The sequence below is a fragment of the Leucopleurus acutus genome (assembly GCF_964270905.1).
Source record: "Leucopleurus acutus genome assembly, chromosome: 7".
NCBI classification, from domain to species: domain Eukaryota; kingdom Metazoa; phylum Chordata; class Mammalia; order Artiodactyla; family Delphinidae; genus Leucopleurus; species Leucopleurus acutus.
In genome coordinates this window covers 31631756-31655133 of record NC_139150.1, presented here as the reverse complement: position 1 = coordinate 31655133, position 23378 = coordinate 31631756, and the positions used below count along the sequence as shown (strand labels likewise).

General features: G+C 39.7%; 1 protein-coding gene across 4 annotated transcripts in view; it reads right to left on the bottom strand.

The window, feature by feature from the left end:
* The window catches only part of TEX10 (testis expressed 10), a 55885-nt gene extending 35069 nt beyond the window's left edge, over window positions 1–20816 (bottom strand). Inside the window, exons 1-7 of one of the 4 annotated variants that reach the window (XM_082843196.1) lie at window positions 20681–20816; window positions 17146–17334; window positions 15454–15693; window positions 14981–15165; window positions 14345–14588; window positions 9411–9523; window positions 257–495 (exon numbers count right to left, since the gene is read on the bottom strand). In XM_082843196.1, coding sequence (XP_082699322.1) covers window positions 257–495; window positions 9411–9523; window positions 14345–14588; window positions 14981–15165; window positions 15454–15693; window positions 17146–17325 — 1201 coding nt within the window. In that variant the 5' untranslated portion in view covers window positions 17326–17334; window positions 20681–20816. Of the gene's footprint in view, window positions 1–256; window positions 496–9410; window positions 9524–14344; window positions 14589–14980; window positions 15694–17145; window positions 17471–20680 lie in introns of those variants that run through there. The other 3 variants (XM_082843194.1, XM_082843195.1, XM_082843197.1) reach the window with 3 other exon arrangements.
* Window positions 20817–23378: the final 2562 nt, after the last annotated feature.

Sequence of the window (23378 nt, the reverse complement as noted above, 5' to 3'; positions counted from 1 at the left end):
CCAACTCTGTAATCTAGTAGAAATCCTACCAATTAACTTCAGAGTGGACCTACTCACTGAGAAAGGGATGCTCTGAGCCATAAACGATTTCAGTGTTCAAGTAGATATTCCTTTATAATTATGCTAGCTACCTTTCGTGGCTTGAATGTAAATAACTTGACTACGTGAAATGTTTGAAAGTAATTAACTCAAAGCTAGACTCTAAATAGCATGCATAAGAGCTCCTCTTATATAAGGACAAAGCAGTAACACCTACCTCTGTTTGGTTGTATCTGCATTAACCTCCATGAGACCCCAAGCAATCTGTTCAGCTGCTTACTATTTAGCCTAAAGCCATCTTCAAGGGTCTCTGTTACAAATTTCCTTATCATTTCTATCCAATTGGAATCCTTCTGCAAAGTTGAGGCATTTGCCAGGGAGACCATGATATCAGACAGTGTTAAATTCAGTAAGAGATGATCTACATTATTGGAGAGAATCGTGCAATGCTTGATGCTAAAAACAAACAAAGACACACACATCTCTAAGTGTTATATCTACCATGCCTGCTTCACTTAGAATACTTAAAATAATCAGTGGGTCAAAAAATGTTCCTCCTAGGATAAACTGCCAAGAAGTCGGGAATATAAAGCCACTGTTTTGTAAATAAACCATTCATTATGAAATCAGGCTTGTTAAGACATAAAGAATGCATATTGTTCAGTTCATTACCCAAGCTGCTATTCACACAAAAAGTAACATTGCCTGGTAATCCTAGATGTAACTTGGAGGTAAGAAGACTTGAAAACCTCAACACACTTGGAAGATTTTCTTTAAGCAGATACTTATATTAGGATGGAGGTCACAGTAGACCTTGATTTTGCTTCTAACTCAGTTTGACTTAACAGAAACACGAATTTCTCCCAGCCACAATTTCCTTATGTGTGAAATAGGAGACTGGTCCAGATAAGCACTATTCTGAAACGACTTAATTTTATGACTCACATATTAAAATCACTTTTTTCTAGCCAAATAAAACATATTTCTTCCAAAGCTTCAAAAAAATTTCCAAAAAAAAACTTTAAATAGAATATCTTAACAAAATTTGCAACTTAGGATATAAATACTTATTTCAGGCTACAATGTATTCAACAGCAGAGTCTACTTATTTTCACGTGCAGAAACATGTACAGTTGATTAAAGTTTTTAAAAACCTCAAACTAACTTATTTTAAAAGAAAAAGTTAATCCTGCATTAGGCATGCAAGGACATAGTAGTAAGGAACCACAAATACATGGGAAGGAAAATTTTAAAAATCTGGTGCTATCAGGGGATCAAATGTAGGGCTAGGAATGACAAATGAGCCTAAAAAAGTAAAATGGGACCAGATAACAAAGAGTTGAAGGCTAAGGACACTGAAATCAACTCTGCAGGCACAGGAGTAACATGGTTGAAAAGTTGTTTCAGGTGGATAATTCTGCGGATGGAAAAGAAAAAATCAGAGTTACAAGACTCTAAACAAAGAAGCAGTTGTATGTCTATTTGAGCAAAACAGGCAAGACACGACAAGTGCAAGAACCAATGTTGGTACAGATTGGGAGAAAGGGGGACATTTAGGAAGAATAAAAATTAGCTGGATTTGAAGTCTGCTTAAATGTATACATGTATGTGAGTTTTGGGATGATGAGGATTGGAAGAATCGAGGGTTCTAGCACTGCTGACTGGGAAATGGAGATGAAGTAGCAGAGAGGAGCAAATATCCAGAAAATAAATTCTACCTTTAACATGTTGAGCTTAAAGTGTCTCTGGTATAAATCCAGGCAGAGATGGCCATCAAACAACTCAATGTATAAGTCTGACACTGGAGGGAAGAGTCTGAGCTATTCAAATAGAAATTACCCACATGACCACTCCTAACTACAAAAGAAGTTGGGAAATCTAGTTTTTATTTTGTGTAGTCATATGCCCAGCTAAAACCTGGAAATTCCATCACTAAGAGAGGGGAGAATGAATGAAAGCTGAGACAGACAACTAGCAATCTATACCACAAACCCAAAATTACTAGTAGGTTCTCTGTGGCAAACTGCTCAGCGCCCAAAACCAAGGCACATTTTACACTAACTAGACCACACAAAAACTCAATTGCGACATTTCTTCAACAAAGGTAGAGCTTTCCAAGATCTACCTAAGTTTATCTCAAGCAACATAATCTATTACTGTCTGGAAGGTCTCAGTCAACACTGCAAACTTGGGAGAATTCATCCTGCTCCTCCAATAATTTATACCAAATTTTAAAGTCTAAAAATAAGCCGACCACCAATTCTATAAGGGAGGCAGGCCACTGGGGAAACTCTCATTTTCAATGACACAGCAGGTAATTAGAACTAATCCCCTTCCTGAAAATAACTTTTAAAAGCTGGATGAAATAGTTTTTAACAACTCAAAAGCATTCAAGAGCTAACAAGATAATGAACACTTACTGGGTCCCCAAATCTAAAATAAAGCAAGACCTGAGGGCAACTGCCAATTCCAAAGAAAAGGCTGGAAAAATGAAGTAACCTTTTAGAGGCCTCACAGGGAAAAGTCAAACAAAGCCCAGGGCCTGCCAAACATGGGGACTTTCATATATTACCCCTACTTCAAGCTGGACCCTTAAGGGCCTCCCTTCCAGGGTAAAGGTGAACTGGAAGTAAAAACAGCTCTTACATAAAACTTAATCCCAGTTTTGCATCATCTCAGCAGCCAAAGTAACGATTTTTCCCCAACTAGATCTGTAGAGTCAACGCAATTCCAATCAAAATCCCAGCAAGTTATTTTGTAGTTATCGACAAAGTGATTCTAAAGTTTATACAGAAAGGCAAAAACCTAGACTACCCAAGACTGAAGCAGAACAAAGTTGGAGGACTCATACTACTCAATTTCAAGACTTACTATACAACTACAGTAATCAAGACAGCATGGTATTGGTGAAAGAACAGATAAATATAGGTTAATGGAAGAGCTCTAAAATAGGCCTACAAAGTATAGTCAACTGATGATCTTAGACAAAGGAGCAGAAGCAACCCAATGGAGAAAGGATAGTCTTTTCAACAAATGATGCTGGAATAACTGCACAGAAAGTCTAAAACTGAAAAATAAAAACAGAAAACAAATTCAACAAATATATGTTTGAATACAACTGAACAAAACTAAAAAATTAAAACCTGGAAGATATGAGATAAAGACAAGAGAAATAGGTAAAAAATTCAGCAAGCAGGTCTAACATACATTCAGTTAGAGTCTTTAAAGGAAAGGAGAAAAATGGCACTACAGCAATTTCTCACCTGTGGTCTATTAAATGTGCAATAGCATCACGCTTTAAAAAAATGTACATACCTTAATTTAAAAATACTTTATTGGTAAAAAATGCTAACCACCATCTGAGGCTTCAGTGAGTCACAGTAGTAACATCAAAGATCAGTGATCACAGATCACTATAACAAATATAATAATAATGAAGAAGTTAAAAATATTCCAAGAATTACCAAAATGTGACAGAGAGACATGAATGAAGTGTGCAAATGCTGTTAGAAAAATGACGCCAACAGACTTGCTCAATGCAGAGTTGCCGCAAACCTTCAATTTATAAAAAATTATGCACTATCTGCCAAGGGCAAAGAAGCAAAACAAGCTTGTACAATACATTCAACAAATTTCTTTTTACTAAGTAACCTTTTATACTGTTCCAGATGATCTTTCCTTTTAGCCTTAACAAACATTTCTGTTCAATTACAGGAAGCCCAGATTTCTTCTATAGATGAAACTGCAAGTCAATTTCCTTTGGATTTCTGCTTAAGTACAGTTAACCCTTGAACAACATGGATCTGAACTGTGTGGGACCACCTATACACAGATTTTTTTCAATAAATACGAACTACAGTTACTACACAATCCCCAGTTGGTTGAATATGAGGATGTGGAACCAAGCATATGAAGGGCTGACTGTAAAGTTCTCTGCGGATTTTCCACTGCACAGAGGGGTCAGCACCCCAACCCCAGAGCTGTTCAAGGGTCGACTGTACTCAATTCCTACTGCACTGTCTTTCTCTGGGGCTTATTCTATCCTCGGGTTCCCACGAAGAATCTATTTGTTAGTACATTTTTCTAAAATGTAATCATTCACATACTGTCTGAACTATTATTTACCCACTATGTTTAATATAGCTCACTTTTTAAAAACAAGTATTTCAGGCTTCCCTGTGGCGCAGTGGTTGAGGATCTGCCTGCCAATGCAGGGGACACGGGTTCGAGCCCTGGTCTGGGAAGATCCCACATGCCACAGACCAACTAGGCCCGTGAGCCACAACTACTGAGCCTGCATGTCTGGAGCCTGGGCTCCGCAACAAGAGAGGCCGCAACAGTGAGAGGCCCGCGCACAGCGATGAAGAGTGGTCCCCGCTCGCCGCAACTAGAGAAAGTCCTCGCACAGAAGCAAAGACCCAACACAGCCAAAAGTTAATTAATTAACTTTTTAAAAAATAATAAAAAAAGTATTTCTAAAAGAAACTTTCTATCACTACCATAAAGAGAAAATCAGCCTCTCCCAATACACTGTGCAATTAGATCCCAACCACCTAACCACCACTTAGTTAATCTCAACTTGCTAAATCAATCAAAGCAATCCCTCTGAAAAAATAAATTTATTTTCCCAGCACACTGGAAAATCTTCCCAACTGTTAGGCTACTCTAGTCAGCAGTGAACTTTTCCCTCTCACAAGCTGATTCGTAAGCCAAAGGCAAGACTTAGCTGTTATCTGTTCCCAGCACATATGCGAATTACCTGATTAGAATAATCATCGTATAAATTAATAAAGGATGAGTACAAGAAGAAAGCTTTCTTAAAGACCACTCAACTACAATGAATTTCAAAAATGTCACTATTTTCAGTAACGCCAAAGTTATAACCTTTGATACACACAAAACAACTGAAAGCAGGGATTGGAACAGCTATTTGGAGACCAATATTCATAGCAGCGTAATTCACAAAAGCCAAAAGGTAGAAACCACCCACGTGTCCATTGACAGATGAATAGATAAAATATGATATATACATACAATGGAAGATTATTTAGCCTTAAAAAGTAATGAAAACGTGGAAGCAACCAAGAGGTTCTTCAGTAAGTGAATGGATAAACACATCCATATAATGGAATATTATTTAGCACTAAAAAGAAATGAGCTATCAAACCATGAAAAAAACATGGGGGAAGGTAGGATGAATAGGCAAAGCACAGAGGATTTTTAGGACAGTGAAAATATCATGTATGATACTATAATGGCAGGTACGTGTCATTACACATTTGTCAAAACTCACAGCATGTACAATACCAACAGTGAACCCTAACATAAACTATGGACTTTGAGTGTTAATGGGTCAACATAGGTTCATAGATTACAACACATATGTAACTGTGGGGTGGGACACCAACAATGAGGGAGGCTCTGCAACTGTGGGGGCAGGAGTAGTACAGTATATGAGAACTTTATTCTTTCTGTTCAATTTTACTGTGAATCTAAAACTGCTCTAAAAAATAAACTCCATTTTAAAAAAAAAAAGGAATGAAATGCTAGTAGTGCTACAACATGAATAAACCTTGAGATATCATGGTAAGAGAAATTAAGCCAGACACAAAACAATATTGTATGCTTCTACTGATATGAGGCACCTAAAAAAGTCAAATTAATAGAAGCAAAAAAGTAGAAGAGTGGTTCCCAGGAGCTGGGGGAAGGGGAGCATGGGGAGTTACTGCTTAACGTGTACTGAGTTTCAGTTTGGGAACATGAAAAGGTTCTAGAGATGGATGGTGGTGGTGGTTGTACAACAATGGGAATGTATTTAATGCCACTCAACTATACAATTAAAAATGGTTAAAATGCTAAATTTTACGTTATATATATTTTACCACAATAATAATAAACAACATCCTTTGTAACGCTGCATTTCAACCTAAGATTTAAAAAATTTAGACATCAGGTCAAATATTAACTGGGAGTACATGAGTAAGTATGAAGACCACTGGCCTAGACCATTGTTGGCTCCCCTAACTTTAACTCATGTTGCCCTCCACAGGCTATCTGCTAAATATTCAATGCACTACCTTATGGAAGTATTTTGGCCAACTCAATACAGTAGCAGCCTGTGCTCCCTAAAAACAAATCACTGGGGAAATTTACGAAGAATAAATTATACTGCCAATTCACTTTTGTTAAAAATTCCACAATTTCACCACCTCAGCCTCTTCATATCCTTTTTTCACCTTTTATACCTTGGCACAAACCACTTCATCAGGACAGCGTTCTCTAGGACTCTAATCCCCGCCCCGCCCCCCATGAAAGACCAGCTTCTTATCATATACTCTTGTATTACCCTACATTCTTTTTCACTGATCTTATCACAGTCACTGAAAAGAATCATGGAAATAAAGTCTCCCTCACTAGACTGTACTCCATGAGAACTGGCCTACCTATCTCCTTTTCCACTAAATGCTCAGCACCTGGTATAGTAACTGCCTTAAACATTTTAAGTGTCCAGTAAAGTGAATAATGACAGTATACCAATATACTCTTGAATAATTTACTTACATTTAATGGTCTACCAAATTCCAAACATCCTAACCATTATTCAATCTCATTTTGATGAAAATTATATCTGAAACCTCTTACTGGACAAAATATTACACACACACAATTCAAGAGTTCAAGGATATTCTAAAGCTTATCCACACTGATTAAAAACTTTTGCTTTAATAAGACAATTGTATCTGGAGGAAACAAACCCTAACAACCTACTTGCTCAAGAAAGTATCTCCCTATTTGATTCTCTGTCCCCTCCAACTCCAGAAACTCTAAATTAATATTCCTAAAACGTGGTTTTGATCCAACCAATAGTCTTCAATGCCAAAAGGATCAAGGATGAAAGATAAAGGAAGTTCAGAGACAAGAAATGACTTTCAGCATCAAGGCTAGTCAAGAGCAGAAACCAGATTTGACCCAGATCGGTCCCATGTTCATTACCTAACCCTACAGCTTTCTCTTATGCTATCTCCTCCAGTTAGTGTAATCTCTCCTCCCTTGCTTCACTTCTGCCTGCTAAAATCATATCCATGCTCAAATACCACCCTCTAACACAGCTTTGTCTGTTTATCCTAACAAGGATGTTTCTTCCTATGAATTCCTACAGCACTTAATTGTAAAGTTCTAATGACACTTACATACGCCTTGTGTTAAATATGTAAATTCACTTATTCTCCTGCAAGTTACTGAGCTATTGTTTCTCAGCTTCAAAACCACCCTTCTACACTCTGCTTTGTGATCCTGGAACTGAGCCACATTTTTTTCTTTACAGCTGGCTTCTTGTTAGGCTCTGCCAATAAGGGAGTACTAGAGACTGGAAAGCTTTAAGAGGAAAATGGGACACTTTGCTTTCTGCTTGCTTCCTAGTCCTACTTTTGCTTCCCTTTGCCACCAGTGCAACCCAACAACTCTTCTAGAAGCCAGCAGCAGTTCATTCTAGTAGCCACAGTTGGTTCCACTTTGTGGTTTTTCTGACACAGAACCAGCATCATCATGCCCCTAGAAACACCAGCACCAGCCAGCCAGAACCCCTGTTGCCAAATCCTGGACCCCTGCCCCACAGGGCCGCTCTTGTGATCTCAAAGACATTAGCACCAGCTGAGCACCAACCCCTTCCTAGAGGAAGCTTTGGCTCCAGACAGGCTTTCCTCCAAACTTCTTCCCCTCTTCTCTTTGTTCTCCCAATCTAGAGGCAGTAGCCGCTTCCTGTAGGCACTACCTCCACAGTACCTTACTGTTCCCTTTCATCTTTCCACTTCTTTAATACCTAGTTAAAAACTGTTTGTAGGGCTTCCCTGGTGGCGCAGTGGTTGAGAGTCCGCCTGCGGATGCAGGGGACACGGGTTTGTGCCCCGGTCCGGGAAGATCCCACATGCCGCGGAGCAGCTGGGCCCGTGAGCCATGGCCGCTGAGCCTGCGTGTCCGGAGCCTGTGCTCCGCAACGGGAGAGGCCACAACAGTGAGAGGCCCGCATACCGCAAAAAAAAAAACTGTTTGTATTAAATTCTCTGTTAAAATCACTGGTGTGATTTCCATCTTCTGACTAGACCATGACAAACTCTTTTATCAATTTTAAGACTTTGTACCGATTTTAGCAATTTATGAAATCACTTAAGAGAACAAGGAGTATACCTTAAGACATCTGATTATCTGTCATAATACTTTGCAACCAAAATAATTAGTGAATGAATGAAAAGTTCATCTGCCTACAATAGACTTATCTCTAGACTTATCACTTCTGAGCATATCCTCTGAACTCTGCTCCATGAACCTGATTCTCCACATAGTTTCTTTCTTTTGATAAATTTAAGAACCTTCTGACAGACTTCAAGATCCCTTCAAGTGTTTGCTCATGGTGGGGAACAGCACTTTTTGTGTTCTACCTTGTATCTGTTTGTCAATTTTTTTTTTTTTAAAAACCTGTAGATTTTTTTTTTTTTAATTTATCTTATTTTTGGCTGTGTTGGCTCTTCGTTGCTGTGCACAGGCTTTCTCTAGATGCAGCGAGCAGGAGCTACTCTTCATTGCGGTGCGCGGGCTTTTTATTAGTGGCTTCTCTTGTTGCAGAGCATGGGCTCTAGGTGCGCGCGCTTCAGTAGTTGCGGCTCGCAGGCTCTAGAGCGCAGGCTCAGTGGTTGTGGCGCACGGGCTTAGTTGCTCTGCGGCATGTGGGACCTTCCTGGACCAGGGCTCAAACCCGTGTCCCCTGCATTGGCAGGCAGATTCTTAACCACTGCGCCACCAGGGAAGCCCTGCTTGCCAAATTTTATTAGACAATTTGTTTTTACATTTATCTGCTCTCACTTGAGGTAAACATTTTAAATAACTTCCAGGCTTACATTTTTTTTTAAACTCCATCTTCCAATCCATAAACTTTTTTTAGAAAAGAGAACTATTCTTCTCCAATTATCCCTCTTCCTTCTGGATACTGATATTAGTTTCATTACCAGTTTCCTCATGTACAAATGAACTAATGACCTTTAAGATACTCTCTCACCTAAAGATTCAGTAATTTACACAGTGCCTCTCACAAATAAACCACCCACCTCGGCAAATTTTATTAAATTCATATCTGCACAATTTGATACCTGACACTCATTTAGCACAAAACATTCACTTTAAAGATTAAAAAAATAAAAGTAAGTAAAATTGGAAGTCCCAGGGCTTAAAGTGACTTGTTCAAGATCAGCCATACTACTGTTTTTATCTCTATTTGATAAAATCTAGATTAAAAACACCTCACAGTATAGAAAGTTCCAGTTTAAGGCTAATTATTTTCTGATAATTTTAGGTTAACCAGTGAAAAAGAATGGCAGTACCTTTTGTTTGTCTCTTTCCTTCTGTGCTTGGTTATTTCTTTTAAGGCATATGGAAAATTACTCATGAAATGGTGTCTGAAATCAGTAAGATAATTCTTTCGAAGCCATGACTCCTAGTAAAATAAGCAAAGATTAGAAAATCTATAAGAAACAATAACTTAAAATGACAAATAAGACTTTAAGCAGAAATCTAACAACTTGTCAATATTCAACTATAAATCTACCATTATAATACACCTTCTGCTAATGATACAGTATGTAAATAAATCTTAAAGTCGGAATAAACTGTTAGGCCATCCAATTTTCATCTTTTGGTGCTTTTATTTAATTATTTTTACTTGCATTTTATCTGTTTAAAAAGGAGAAAAAAGGGAGGAAGTAAGTAAGATTTAAGAAAATTCTGAATCTGAACTAATACAATATTTACAAAATATACAAGAAAATCTTCAACCTAGTGTTCCACTTAACTGTAACTCCATTCCCTAGCAATTCTGTTGCCCATTAAAGGTATTTAACACTTTCACAAAGCAACGCACTTCTCTAAAATTCCTCAGCAGTATTCGTCAATGTATCATTTTCTCCTACTTGAAACACTGTCTTAATTTCAGATTACAACACTCTTATTTCCTGCTATCCACAGAACCAATCACTCCATTTTGCCAGGGACTGAGGGGCTGCTTGGCTTGTGGGATTTGAGGTGCTAAAATAGCTAGTCACCCTACATCTCCTTAGTTACCTTCACTGGATTCTTCTCTTCTCCCCAACCTAAAAATGTGTACTTGACAACTTGTCTTGGACTTCTAACAGGCATCTTAAATTTAAAATGAATAAACTGAACTCTCCTCACAGGTAGTCACACTGTCATTTGAACAATAACATAGGGATCACCCTTGCTCTTTTCTTCACTATGCACACCATCTGTCCTGTTGGCTTTATCAGAATCCAGCTGTTTCTCATCACTTCAACCACTAGCTACCATTCTACTCCAAGCCACCATTACCTCTTACCTAGATTACTATAACAGCCTCCCAATGGTCTCCTTTCTTTTCGTCTTGCTCCCCCTAAACACAATAATATACATAGCAGCCAGGGCGATCTTTTAAAACATAAATCACACTTCAAAATAATATAGGAAAGGATAAAGGAAATAGGTGTGTATGTAGGACACGCCTAGTCATCCATGGGATCAATGGTCTGAGTTTAGCCTCCAGTTTTGCTAGAGCTGGATAGTGAGCACATGGGAGTTCATTAGTGTTTTATTTAACTTTAATATGTCAAATTTACAAATAAACATAATTTAGGTCATGCCACTCCTCTGCTCAAACCCTCCAATGTCTTTTCACCACACTCAGGTTAAAATCCAAACTCTTTACCACAAGGTACCATATGATCTGGCTACTGTCACTTTTTCTCCCTCATCATCTACCATTTTTCAAGTACCTCACTTGCAGAGGACTTCCTGCCATTCCTCAAATATGTCAAATTTGTTCTTACTTCAGGGATTTTCACTTGCTGTTCCCTGTGCCTAGAAGGTCCTTCCCACAGGTCTTCACAAGACTTGGTCCTGCACTTCATTCAGTGACATTTAAATATCAAGAAAGCATTTCCTGACCTCCTATTTAAAACAGCTCCCCCCCACTGTTCCATCGTATGTTCTCCCTTTACCCCATTTTCATCTTTATTCCTAATAACAACATCATCTATTTGTTTACCATCCATCAACCCCACCAAGAGCTAAGTACTCACCTTGTCAGTCATGTTCATCTCTGTATTCCCAGAGCCTAGAACAGAACCTGGCACACTGCAGAGCAGTGCTATTCAAAAGACCTTTCTGCAATGATGGAGTTGTTCTATATCTATGCTGTCCAGTACAGTAGCCCCTGCCACCTGAAGCTATTGAGCACCTGAAATGTGGCTAGTGTTTACTGAGGAACTGAATTTTAATTAATTTAAAGACCCACATTTATACATGCTCAATAAATCTTTGATGCATGATTGCATCTAACTTTTCTTCACAAATTCTAATTTTCATGGTAAAAAGACAATAATGAAACATTTGGGCAAAAAGTAGCAAGCATTAAAATACAAGGCTAAGGGGCTTCCCTGGTGGCGCAGTGGTTGAGAGTCCACTTGCCGATGCAAGGGACACGGGTTCGTGCCCCGGTCCAGGAAGATCCCACATGCTGCAGAGCGGCTGGGCCCGTAAGCCATGGCAGCTGAGCCTGCGCGTCCGGAGCCTGTGCTCCGCAACGGGAGAGGCCACAACAGTGAGAGGCCCGCATACCGAAGAAAAAAAAAAAAAAATTACAAAGCTAAGACAACAAAATTTCTATAGTGTAAAATTATAATACTGACCTGAAACTATTAATACAGGACTCCAAAAACCAAAGTTAATTAAAAAGTTAGTTAAATTGTATTTCATTTTTAAAACTAGCTATATATTAAGGATACACACAGTATATCAGAAATAAGCAACCTCAGTAAGGATCTGAGTACTCAACCACTGCAAATGAGATTTAATGTAACTTGAGATTTGTTTCAAAGCAAAGATGAAAGATTTCAGATTCCTAAAAAGGTTTAAAATAATACTACTTGGATAAAAATGAAATTCCTCAACTTTGCAGCAAAATACGAACACACTACATGCATTTAGCAAAACCTAAAAGTAAGTGGTCAGTGACCCTAAGGTTGCACCTAATACAGATGCCAATTTATCAACAGAAAACCTACACATTTTCTGAGAGAAAAGAGCTACAATTCAGCCTGTGGTACATAATTAGAATTTAAGATCTAGGAATGCCATTTCATTCCTCCTAAAGTCTGAGCTGTTACAAGTCACCCAATACCTTAACTACTAAGCTATAACTGAAGGTGAATGAGAGAGAGGAACTAACAGTGGGAATGGTAACAAAAAATAAACTAATGTGCATTTTAATGTCACCTGATATAACTAATATACATACTTATACTTTGACTCTAAGATAATAGGTCTTACCTTATCTAGTTATTATAGTTCGAAAATAACAAATTTGCCAGGGTAAATTAGCAAATTCTACCTGTGGATGCTTTTAAATACTATTCCTATTTGAATTAACCACCTCAGTTTATTTCAATTTTATACAGTATCCCAATTCAGTATTCTACATAACCTTCAACAGTCTAGGCAAACCAGTCTTCTGAACTTAGTATCCTATGTTAATGGACTGCTAATAAATACAGTCATAATACCACAGAATAGCTCTGAATATAGCTACTTTAAACATCCATAAAATTAAGGCAGTGTTTAGATCCTTTGTCAGTATCATCTGAATGACAGCAGATGATCCAAAACTAGCACAATTAATGAATTTGCATTTAGTGCTACCATTCTAATTACAAATACTATTACTAAAGCAATAATAAACACTAACCAGTGCCCAGGAAAAAACAAACACCAAAATGCCTGGAATTTTATTTTTCAGCTTTCCGAAAATGAAAAAAAGCCTAGTACTTAAGATCACACTGAATATCATTAGTTTTACTTCTTATCTTAGCCTTTCAAATGAAAATACAGCCATTCAAGACTCCAAATAATGTATGTATTTTCTAAGAAGTTGCATGCATTATTACTGTGACTAGCCTAGAATCACAAATTAATTGCCATAAAGGAGAACAAGCTTCACTTTCATAAAATCATATACAATACCCCAATCATGATCATTTTCTTGCCAATTTATGCAATAAATCATAAAACAGGCTCAAAATTATAATCAACAAAATGCCATCCTATTTGAGAAAGCAATTCATAAAACATCCCTACAGAATGATGGGTAATGGGTTAATAGCGATACAGTAAGCTATTAAAAGAAACACACACCTTAGTACGGTTCTGTAACGCTCTTCAAGATTACGAAATACTATTATAATTTACCCCAGTCTTATTTTATGTGTCTTACTAACTCGTGAGCTTGAATGAAATAAAAAGAGCTAAATAAAACTAAAAAACTGCCTTGCCAGTTTTGGACGTATGTAGGCAACTTCAAGGATTCACACCTGCCTTGTCAAGTCCTTACAGAAATTCTTCTGTAAAACAGATGCTTCAAGCTTTAGTATTGTTCCTGCAGCTACCCTTTTTAAGGTTAACCACATTAATCCAGCACCAATTAATCTTAGAGCTTGTTCTTCCTTACTTGCTCCATGCACTATATATTATATTCACTACAACATAACACTTTAAAAAAGCCACCAACACTCAATTCTCCCCAAATAGGAGGTAAATTTACTCATCAAGAAACATGTCTTTGCTATCAGCTTTCTAGGAAGAAACTGTCCTATGACTTGGAACTACGTAGGTTAACTTCACTCACACCATATCTACTACAGCTTACCTACAGTAAAGGTAACTTTAAGAAATGTTTTCAGATCTTACATCCTTTATCAAGAGAAAACAAAAAAGCATACACTAAGCAAATCTGTGTGTAGCTTCTTCCCTAAAATGTAGTAGTTTAAAAACTTCTCTGGGTTGATTATGAGATCTTCAGTTTGGTCCATTTCTTGCCATTTGGTCAATTTCTTGGTAACATGGCACAAACTAGAAGAGACTATTTAATAAGCCACTTTTTAAATCCTGTAAGAGGTCTCCAGAAACTAGAATGTTCCTACATCATCAATCTGCCATAAACAATACATTGTAACTCTATTGTGAATTACAGCTAATAAAAACAAATGAAATCAAGCACACTGTTACGCATTTCGCTTAAAAATTTAAACATACAGATAATAAACTCACAAAACTGTTTTAATTTGTAGTTTTGAGCAAATGTAAGATATAAGTTTACAGTTAAACCCTGGGAATTTTTTGGAAAATGCATAACCAATTAATAGTAATATGCTAATTTCTAATTTGTCATGATAAAAGGCATTACTGAGAAAACAAAGAACCTATTAGTTCTCACCAATTTATGGGTCTCATCCTGTTGTTTAGAGAGTTTCCACAGAAGGGAAATAATGTTAAGAACTTGCTGCATAATCTGCAGAGATTCTCGTTCTATACCATTTCCAACAGAAGCAGCTAGTTGTGGAGGCACAGCTTCAATCCAGCACTCAATTAGCAATGGAATTATTATCTCAATAAATCCTTTCAGGTTTTCAGTAGATGACAGGCCTTCATCCACACTGCCTAGTCCTCCAACCAGGTACCTAACAAGGAAAGGTAAGAATAAAAAAATTTTTTAATTTAATTAAAAAATATTATTCCTTGCTTAATTTAAACCTTAAAATATAAAGTACCAGCAAAATGAAGCACCATGAATTGATAATTACATTGATCAACACTAGGAAGAAAAGCAGAATTCTAAGATGACAAAGCCAAAAGACTATAATTTTTTACTTTTCATTAGGCTTTGCTACAAATGAGTAAATTAATAAACTTTGAAATGACTCCTCCCATCAGTAAATAAAATCAAATTATGAGTAACTATATGAAACTACAGAAGACAACTGCATGTCTTCCCACCATTAGCCATCAACGGTCAGCAGTTATAATTCAATATAGGAAAACTGAGTGTGGACATAACTGAAATCCTTCTTACCGTAGCCTGAACTGTGAACTGACATTTGGCTGTGAACCCCCATTTTCATAAACCTGGATGTGTTGCTGGTCGTTGGCATGTTCCTTCCAGTTGATAAAAATGGAGTTGCTAGTGGCATGGGGATTTTCTTTTTGTTCCTGAAGTCCTTCACTTTCTCTCACCCTACTGGATCCATCTGCCAAGGCCTGAAGGAATTTACTGAGTCTCACTAAGACTTTCAGCCTCCACTGCTGAGAAGTGAGTCTCCGATTAGGATTTACAGAAAGCATCCAGGACTGGGATCTGTCTCTATTTACCAGTCCTTTGGACAGCTGCTGATGAGAAATAAGTTCTACAAAATTCTTAAGCAATATACTGCTACGGCCAGTAATTAGAGCTGGGTACTGTTCCAGCAGAATGTCCAAAACTTTTAAAGAGTCCTCCTGAATTCCTTCAGTAATGTGAGTCATGGCACTAGAGAGATGGGCACTTACCAAAGGAAAAAATGGAGAAATTTGTTCAGCTCGTATTTTGGGGGCCAGGAATTGAAGAAGTTGAACTGCTGCTAATCGTACATTAGCATCTTTATCTGTAAACACAGCAGTCACTTCACTTAATATGTTTGAAAGGTGTGCATCAATTATAAATGGGTATTGAGACAAAAGGTCTTTAAGTCCAAGAAGAGCACTTTGTTTAACCCCAGCGTTGTAGTGATGCATCTGTGACAGCAAATCCTATAAATAAAAATAAAAACACAAGCTTTAGGCATATACATATACATACACATTATATCATTTTCAAATAAGCATGCTAACTAAAACTATGCTAATAAACTGACACTCCAGTGGGGGTGGGGGGTTGGAGACTGCTTTGGTAAGTATTTCTAAATGTTACTTTTAGAAAAATGAAGCTTTTGTTAAGATCAGGAAGTTTTATCTTAGCATAGCTTTAGCTGAATAAAAGCATAACATAACTTTCAGTCAGAATTTTCTTTTTGAAACTACGCAGGATTAGGCACACTATCATTTAAAATGACAGCAATCATTACCACCACTTAAAGACCTACTATATACCAAATATGTATTTATACCTATATTCTACCTATTTTAAGTGGTCTTTCAGAGTGTCTGTGTATTTTATTCAGAGTACAACACTTGGCAATTTTATTTGTGGAATAATTTATATAATTTGTAAAGAAACAATAACTTCAAATACCTTTTGACGTTATTTAACCTTCAGAGATTAAAAAGCAAAACTAGAAAATGTATATCTTCACAAAGATTTGTTCACAAATGTTCATAACAGCATTATTCATAAGAGTCAAAAAGTGGGAACAACCAAATGCCCATCAACTGATGAGTGAAAAAATACGACATAGCCCTGCAGTGGAATACTATTTGACAATACAAAGGAATGAAGTACTGTTCTGATACGTGCTACAACATGGATGAACCTCAAAAACATGCTAAGTGAAAGACCAGTAATAACAGACCACATTTCATGATTCCATTTATATGAATTGTCTAGAATAAGCAAATCTTTACAGATAGATCAGTGTCTGTCTAGTGAGGGGAAGGAATGGAGAGTGACTTCTAATAGGTGTAAGGTTTCTTTCTGAAGTGACAAAAATGTTCTGAAATTAGATTATTGTGATAGTAGCATAACAATGTAAATACATTAAAAACCACTGAATTGTCCACTCTAAAATGATAAATTTTATTATGTGTAAATTACATTTCAATAAAACTGTTAAATTTTTAAGCAAAACCACTGCTCAAATTTCAATTAACTTCACACATTCACTATGAATCTGGAATAAACTACATACTATAAGGGTTCAAAAATGGATAAGACAGGATCCTATCTTAATGTGCTATAAAAACAGCTAAAAAACTGTCACATCAAAAACTTGATGCATCAAAAAGTGAAATACAGAAATTATTTCCAGATGACATATTAAATCATCAAATAAATATACAAGGGAGAAATCACTTTGACTTTAGCTGAGCAAGTCTTTCTGGAGGAAGTGGGAAAGCTGCAGTGGCAACATCAGATCTGGGTAACAGATAAACTCCAACCGTTAGCCAGTAATAAACCCTGAGTTAAAACAACTTTTCACAAAAATATAACATTCTAGATGATTTCAAGGAAAATCCTACTTTATCAAAATAATATTTACGATTTACCTTAATGTTAAGTTTTCTGTTGTTTGTTGGAAGTGTTCCATCCTCTTTGAGTTGGTCAGGCAGATGTATAGTCTTCGTTTTAAAGTTTGTAACTGTAGCATTTTCTAACCTGGGCTTCTTTTTACCAACTTTTAGTTTTACTTTTTGAAAATCATCTTGGCGTTTTCTTTTTTTAGTCATTCTTGAGTGCTACGATAAAAGAATTAATTTAAAAACAATCAACAAAGATAAATCACCTTTATGAAGTAAAAAAAAAAAATCAGTTTAGTCAAGAGATATTTTGGCCATGGAACTTTTTGTCAAGCAACGTTCTAAACAGGACCTTTGGTTGGGCAATGTGCTAAATAGAAAACTTTTGTATACTTCAATTAATATATATACTTCAATTAAAAAAAAAAACTTCTGAAAAAATTTTTGTGCCCATAGGATGAGGGGGAGGCAGCACAGAGTTGCTATAGATACACCTTGCACGTGCGGGGAAGCTCCTGGCCCCCAGAAGCCCCCAAGAAACCCTAGCAAAACAAAGTCTGAAAACCAGTGTTATTATTTAATGCAGCCTGTAATAGTTAGGAAGTTTCATGAACCTAAGCTGGGTGCTTGAAAATGGGTAAGATTCAGATATGCATCAAGGACAGTTAATGAGCATTTCATGAGCAAGGAAAACAGAGTATGGATCAGGAGTAGGGATAAGCCTGGTACAGGCAAAAATGAAAAGTACCAGCACTGTGAACACCAGGAAAAGTTCAGACTAGATATAAACAGTAAACAAAAATGCAGGAGAAAAATCAGTATAAAAGGAAATACAGTGTAACAGAGGAATAAGGAACAAAGACCAGCTAGGCCACTATTATAATAAATAACTCAGGTATAACCCCGTCATCCTGCACTTCCCCCTCTTCACCACATTCTTTGAACTTACATCCAAATCATCCAAATTACACAAAAAATCTTTGATCTGTGCCTCCTACCCATTCCCAGGCCCCTTCTTAAGTCCTTTATCTCTACCCAAGACTGTTAACAGTTCCCCCGCCAGAATTCTTGTCTTGTCTCTAGTGTCTACCCCATGGTCCACTTGGTAGAGAATCACCAGGGGGCTCTTTCTAAACACAGATCTGACCAAAGCTCAGGAGCTTTCAGCTGCTCCTTTTACTCGCTTACAGTAAAAACACCTTGTCTTGACATATTCGGTCCTTCCTAACTTCCTCTCCAGCTTTATTTTTCCACAAACTAACCTCTATCTAAAAAAGAGCCTCCTATACCTGGAGCTAGCTCAGCGCTTTTTGAAGCCTTTTCCACACACTACAAAAATACTGAATTCTGCCTTGCACTGTACACCCACTGCAGTAGGTATCTCTGGAATAAATAAAACTTCTCGTGATCTGTCATAATTATCCTATCCCTAGCTATTTTTTTTTAAGTTACAATGCTACACATGGGAGTCCAAAAAATTTGACTAAAATGAAGGCTTGCATTATTGTGCGATTAATAAAATGGCTGGTGTAAGACCAGACAGCTCAAATTCTAGGAATCCAGAAGCCAATCACCTATGACATTATATCCAAATTCACATGATTGCAAGGTTTTACTACATTAGAGCCCCATGATCTAGGGTCTGGCTACACAGGTTAAGAGCAGATTCAAGACTCAGAGTGACTAGGTTCTTAGCCAGACTCTCCCACCTTCTAGCCATAGTTAACCACCATGCCTCAGTTTTTATCTATAATAAAATAATAATAATAATGCTTATCTCATACAGTTGTTATGAGGTAGGATGAATGAGGAGCAAATGAGCTCGTATCTGTAAAACACTCTGAAATGTGCCTGGCACACTTACAGATATGCTATAAGCACAAACATGTATATTTTCTTAGTCTCAGGACCGGTAAATACCAAGCATAATATTAGATGCACCAATAGCTTTCAATTCTCACAAGACCATGTGAAGAAGGTGGTACTAAAACCATTTTAAAGACATAGCTCAGAAAGGTTTGTCAGTCCCTTATTAAGGAGTTGAAGAGGGATTCATAAACAAGACTGAACTCTGCAAAACCAACTTTATGTTATATATACTGGAACTCAGGTGAGGATTGGAAAAAAGTGGCAAAATGGCTTGCCTTATTTATCCCAATGCTAAATTTTCATCCCACCCATACCTCTAGTTATTCTAGTCTAAAAAATGAGTAAGTGAAAACTAAGGCCCTAATACTCACCTGGTCTCTGTTAATTAAGCAAGCACATTTTGCGAGTTTTCCCTACAATTTTATTACTAGCTAGTACCAGAGATGAAAATAAATGGAACAAGACATTCAGAAAAATCGATGAATTAACCCTCCACCCCCCAATTCTCTGTGCTATCTTTAGCCACTAACTATCTAATCAGTGTCCAACACACAGTCTACTGTCAAGCTTATGCCATATTACCCACCACTTTGTATTAATCACTCGACCGTTCTCCGTTAGGAAAAGTGGGCTTATTAATCACTCTACCGTTTTCGTTAGGAAAAGTGGGCTTATCGCCCCTTCGTGACTTTTCAAGCTAGTAAGATTATTTTCATGGTACACAGGGAACATCTTTATACTAGGAACTAAAAGTTCTATTTTCGCTTAAAATAAAGATTTTTCTTAGTACAGCAAATCAAACAGTCCGACTAAGCCACTTTTATAGTAGCTGGTATCGAATAAGAAGGTAGGAGGTCCAGCCTCAGAGGCTGAGCTCTCACATCACTGGACCAGGTGAGCCTCAAAAGCTTTAAACCTGAATTTCATCAACTCCAGCTGCAGGCCTTCTAATTTCAACACAAGGGAGATTCTAGCCTATCAGGATTTCGACCGAACCGAATCCCAGCTAGTTTGTCTGCCACCTCATTACCTTCTCCTGATTTCCAACTTCTTTCCCCTGCCAAAAAAAGAATCAAGAAAGCACACTGTACTCGGCCTTTGGTACTTTCCTCTCCAACCCTTTACGCTCACGAGTTCCTCCAAACTCTACCTAGGGGGCCAATCGGAGGCACCGGACTTCCCAAAAACCAAATACCACAGACTGGGGCGACTCGAGAGGACCGATGGACGGAACCGGCTTCATACAGAGCGCTTAACCGCCCACACCAGGGCAGCGAGAGGGCCGATTAGGAGACGGCTGCGCATCCCCACCCCCAGACTTTGGTCCCGCAACCCAGAAGTGAACACCCCGCGGTTTTAAGAAACTATCTTTCCTGCTCCTTCTGGAGACGGCGGTCAGGACCACAGTCGGGGAAGCGGGGCCCAATCAACGTACCCCGGCCTAAAAGTCTCCTAGACCCGAAACCGCGCGAACCCGCCCCGCCCAGTCACTTGAGGCGCTTCAAAAGCCCGCGGGGCGCCCCGCACCCGCACAGCCCCTCTCCGCACCGAGGCCCGGCTCTGCCGGGGCGCAGACTGGCCCCAGCCGGCCCTGCCCGCCTGGGCCGCGGACCGGGGGGCGACGGCCCCACGAGCCGTTCCGCTCGCCGTCCCGCGCCCCGGAGAAGGCCCGGCCAGACCGGCGGCGGCAGCTCACCTGAGGGCCCGGCCGGGACCGGGACACGGAGGCAGGTGGAGAGAGCGTCCGAGAAGGAGCCCGCGGGGCGACGGCGTGCGCCACCGGCCTCAGGCTCTCGGTCCCGGAGCGTGTTTTCAAATCTCCTCGTCTTCACGCGGCCGCGTCTCCTTCCGCCGCCCGGAAACCAGGGCCCCTCCCCCGCCGCGCCGCGCTCACGTGACCGCGGCCTGCAGCCGCGCGCAGCCGGGGAGGCGGGAGCGGGAGCGGTAGGCCCGGCCCCCGGGGGAGGGGGCCGGCGCCGGAAGCCCCCTGCGCTCCGGGAAGCCAAGAGAGGAGAGCGCCCGGTCCAAAGACAAAGCTTGGATCCAGGTCCAGCCCTGAGCTTCCCGGGCTGCATGCGTTTCTGGGGGTTGTCGCCCTGGTTACAGATAGTTGGGAGCATGCCTTTTCTCTCCTCGCTAGACCACTGTTATTCAGACCTGGAGACATTCAAAGAAGAGTATAAATTGAACTGAATTGAGAAAGAGAAAAGTTTAGGACTGCAAGGACCTTAGAATTCCTGGGAACTTTAACCTGGATGGAGCAATTAAGAACTAGTTGACGACAGAGGGCAAAATACACCTAGTAGCTGGATCCAGAAAGTCTTAGGTGAGGATTTTCCCTAATATTTTAATTTCTCAGCACTGAGGTTCCTGCTACTGAAGTCAAGTGGGCCCAGGGAAGCTAGAGAGAAATTTAAATGCCTAGAAAGGGGATGAGAAAGCAAAGAGAATGCATCCTTGGAAGATAGCCTTGTCAAAGACTGGCAGGTGGCATGGAGGAAGAGCCCCAGGTATGGATTTTAGAACTTGATTCAAATTTGTTTCTGTAGTTTACCAGATTATAAGGCTCAGTAAAGCTGACAAGGAATGAGCCTCAGTTTGCTGGGTAGGGATTCAGAGCAAGGATGTCTGAGGTGGGGAGAGACTCAAGCACTGGGGCTAAGATCATGCATATTCTATGATCAGAGACAAAGAGGCAGTCCCAGGCACCCTGGCAATACAGCCATACTACCACAATCTGCCCGTTTTTTGTTTTTGTTTTTTTTTGCGGTATGTGGGCCTCTCACTGTTGTGGCCTCTCCCGTTGCAGAGCACAGGCTCTGGATGCGCAGGCTCAACGGCCATGGCCTACGGGCCCAGCCGCTCCACGGCATGTAGGATCTTCCCGGACCGGGGCATGAACCCGTGTCCCCTGCATCTGCAGGCGGACTCTCAACCACTGCGCCACCAGGGAAGCCCTGCCTGTTTTTTTAATAAATTTATTTATTTACTTTCTGTGTTGGGTCTTTGTTGCTGCGCGAGGGCTTTCTCTAATTGCTGGGGCGAGCGGGGGCTACTCTCTGTTGCGGTGGCTTCTCTTCTGGAGCACAGGCTCTAGAGCGCAGGATCAGTCGTGACGCACGGGCTTTGTTGCTCCAGCAGCATGTGGGATCTTCCCGGACCTGGAGGGATCGAACCTGTGTCCCTTGCATTGGCAGGCAGATTCTTAACCACTGCACCATCAGGGAAGGCCCAACAGTCTGCCTTGATTCCAACATAAACATACGTACTTGGTAGTCATCAGCATTATGTGGCATTATATGTTATTAAAAGTTATGAGACCAAGTCAGAAGAGGAAAGTTTGATTGCCAGCCAGACATGTCCTCTGAACTCCAGACTCATATCTGACAGATTTCTCAACATTTTCTTTGGACATCTGCTCTACATCTCAAGGTCAATATGTCCAAAATGGAATTCCTGATTTTCCCCCTGAAATCTAATCTTCCTACAGCTTCATCTCAAATGGCAACTCCATCCTTCCAGTTACTGAAGCCAAGACCTTTGGAGTTTGGGCCTGGCTTCCTTCCTCCCTTCACATCTCACATCTAAGCCATCAGGAGAATCTGTTGACTCTACAAACACATCCTGACTTTCACCACTTAACACACCTCCCTTGCTACCATGATATTAGAAGCCATCCCATGATCACTGTAAAAAGCCTCTGAACAGGTCTCCCTGCTTCCACCACTACAGTCTAGTGTCTTCCCCCTACAGTCTAATCCTAGCAGGGCAGTTGTGTGATTATTTAAAAATTTAAGTCAGATCTTTTTCTCAAAACCTCCCAATAGCTCCCCATTTCTTTTGGAGTAAAAACCAGAGTCATTGATGGCCTCAAACTGTGCCATGTTCTGACACATCCTCTTAACCTCTGGGCATTCCTCCTACCACTCTCTCCTTTTTTGCTCTGCTCCAACCACTCTTGCTTCTTTGCCTGTGGCAAATTGGGCCTGGTGATAATGCAGCTGACAGAAGTGTGGCCTGGCTAAAGGAAGCAGGTTTTCAGCAATAGCCAGCTGTTGCCATGAGGGAACGCATACCTCATTTTCAAGAAAAAATCAGAAATCCAGAAGTGTTTATAAGAAATCTGATCTTTAAATACTGGTAAGCAAGTACATCTTTTTCCTGTTTTAAAACACTGGGTGGGGGGCTTCCCTGGTGGTGCAGTGGTTGAGAGTCTGCCTGTCGATGCAGGGGACACGGGTTCATGCCTCGGTCCGGGAAGATCCCACATGCCACAGAGCGGCTGGGCCCGTGAGCCATGGCCACTGAGCCTGCGCATCCGGAGCCTGTGCTCCGCAATGGGAGAGGCCACAGCAGTGAGAGGCCCTCGTACCGCAAAAAAAAAAACAAAGAAA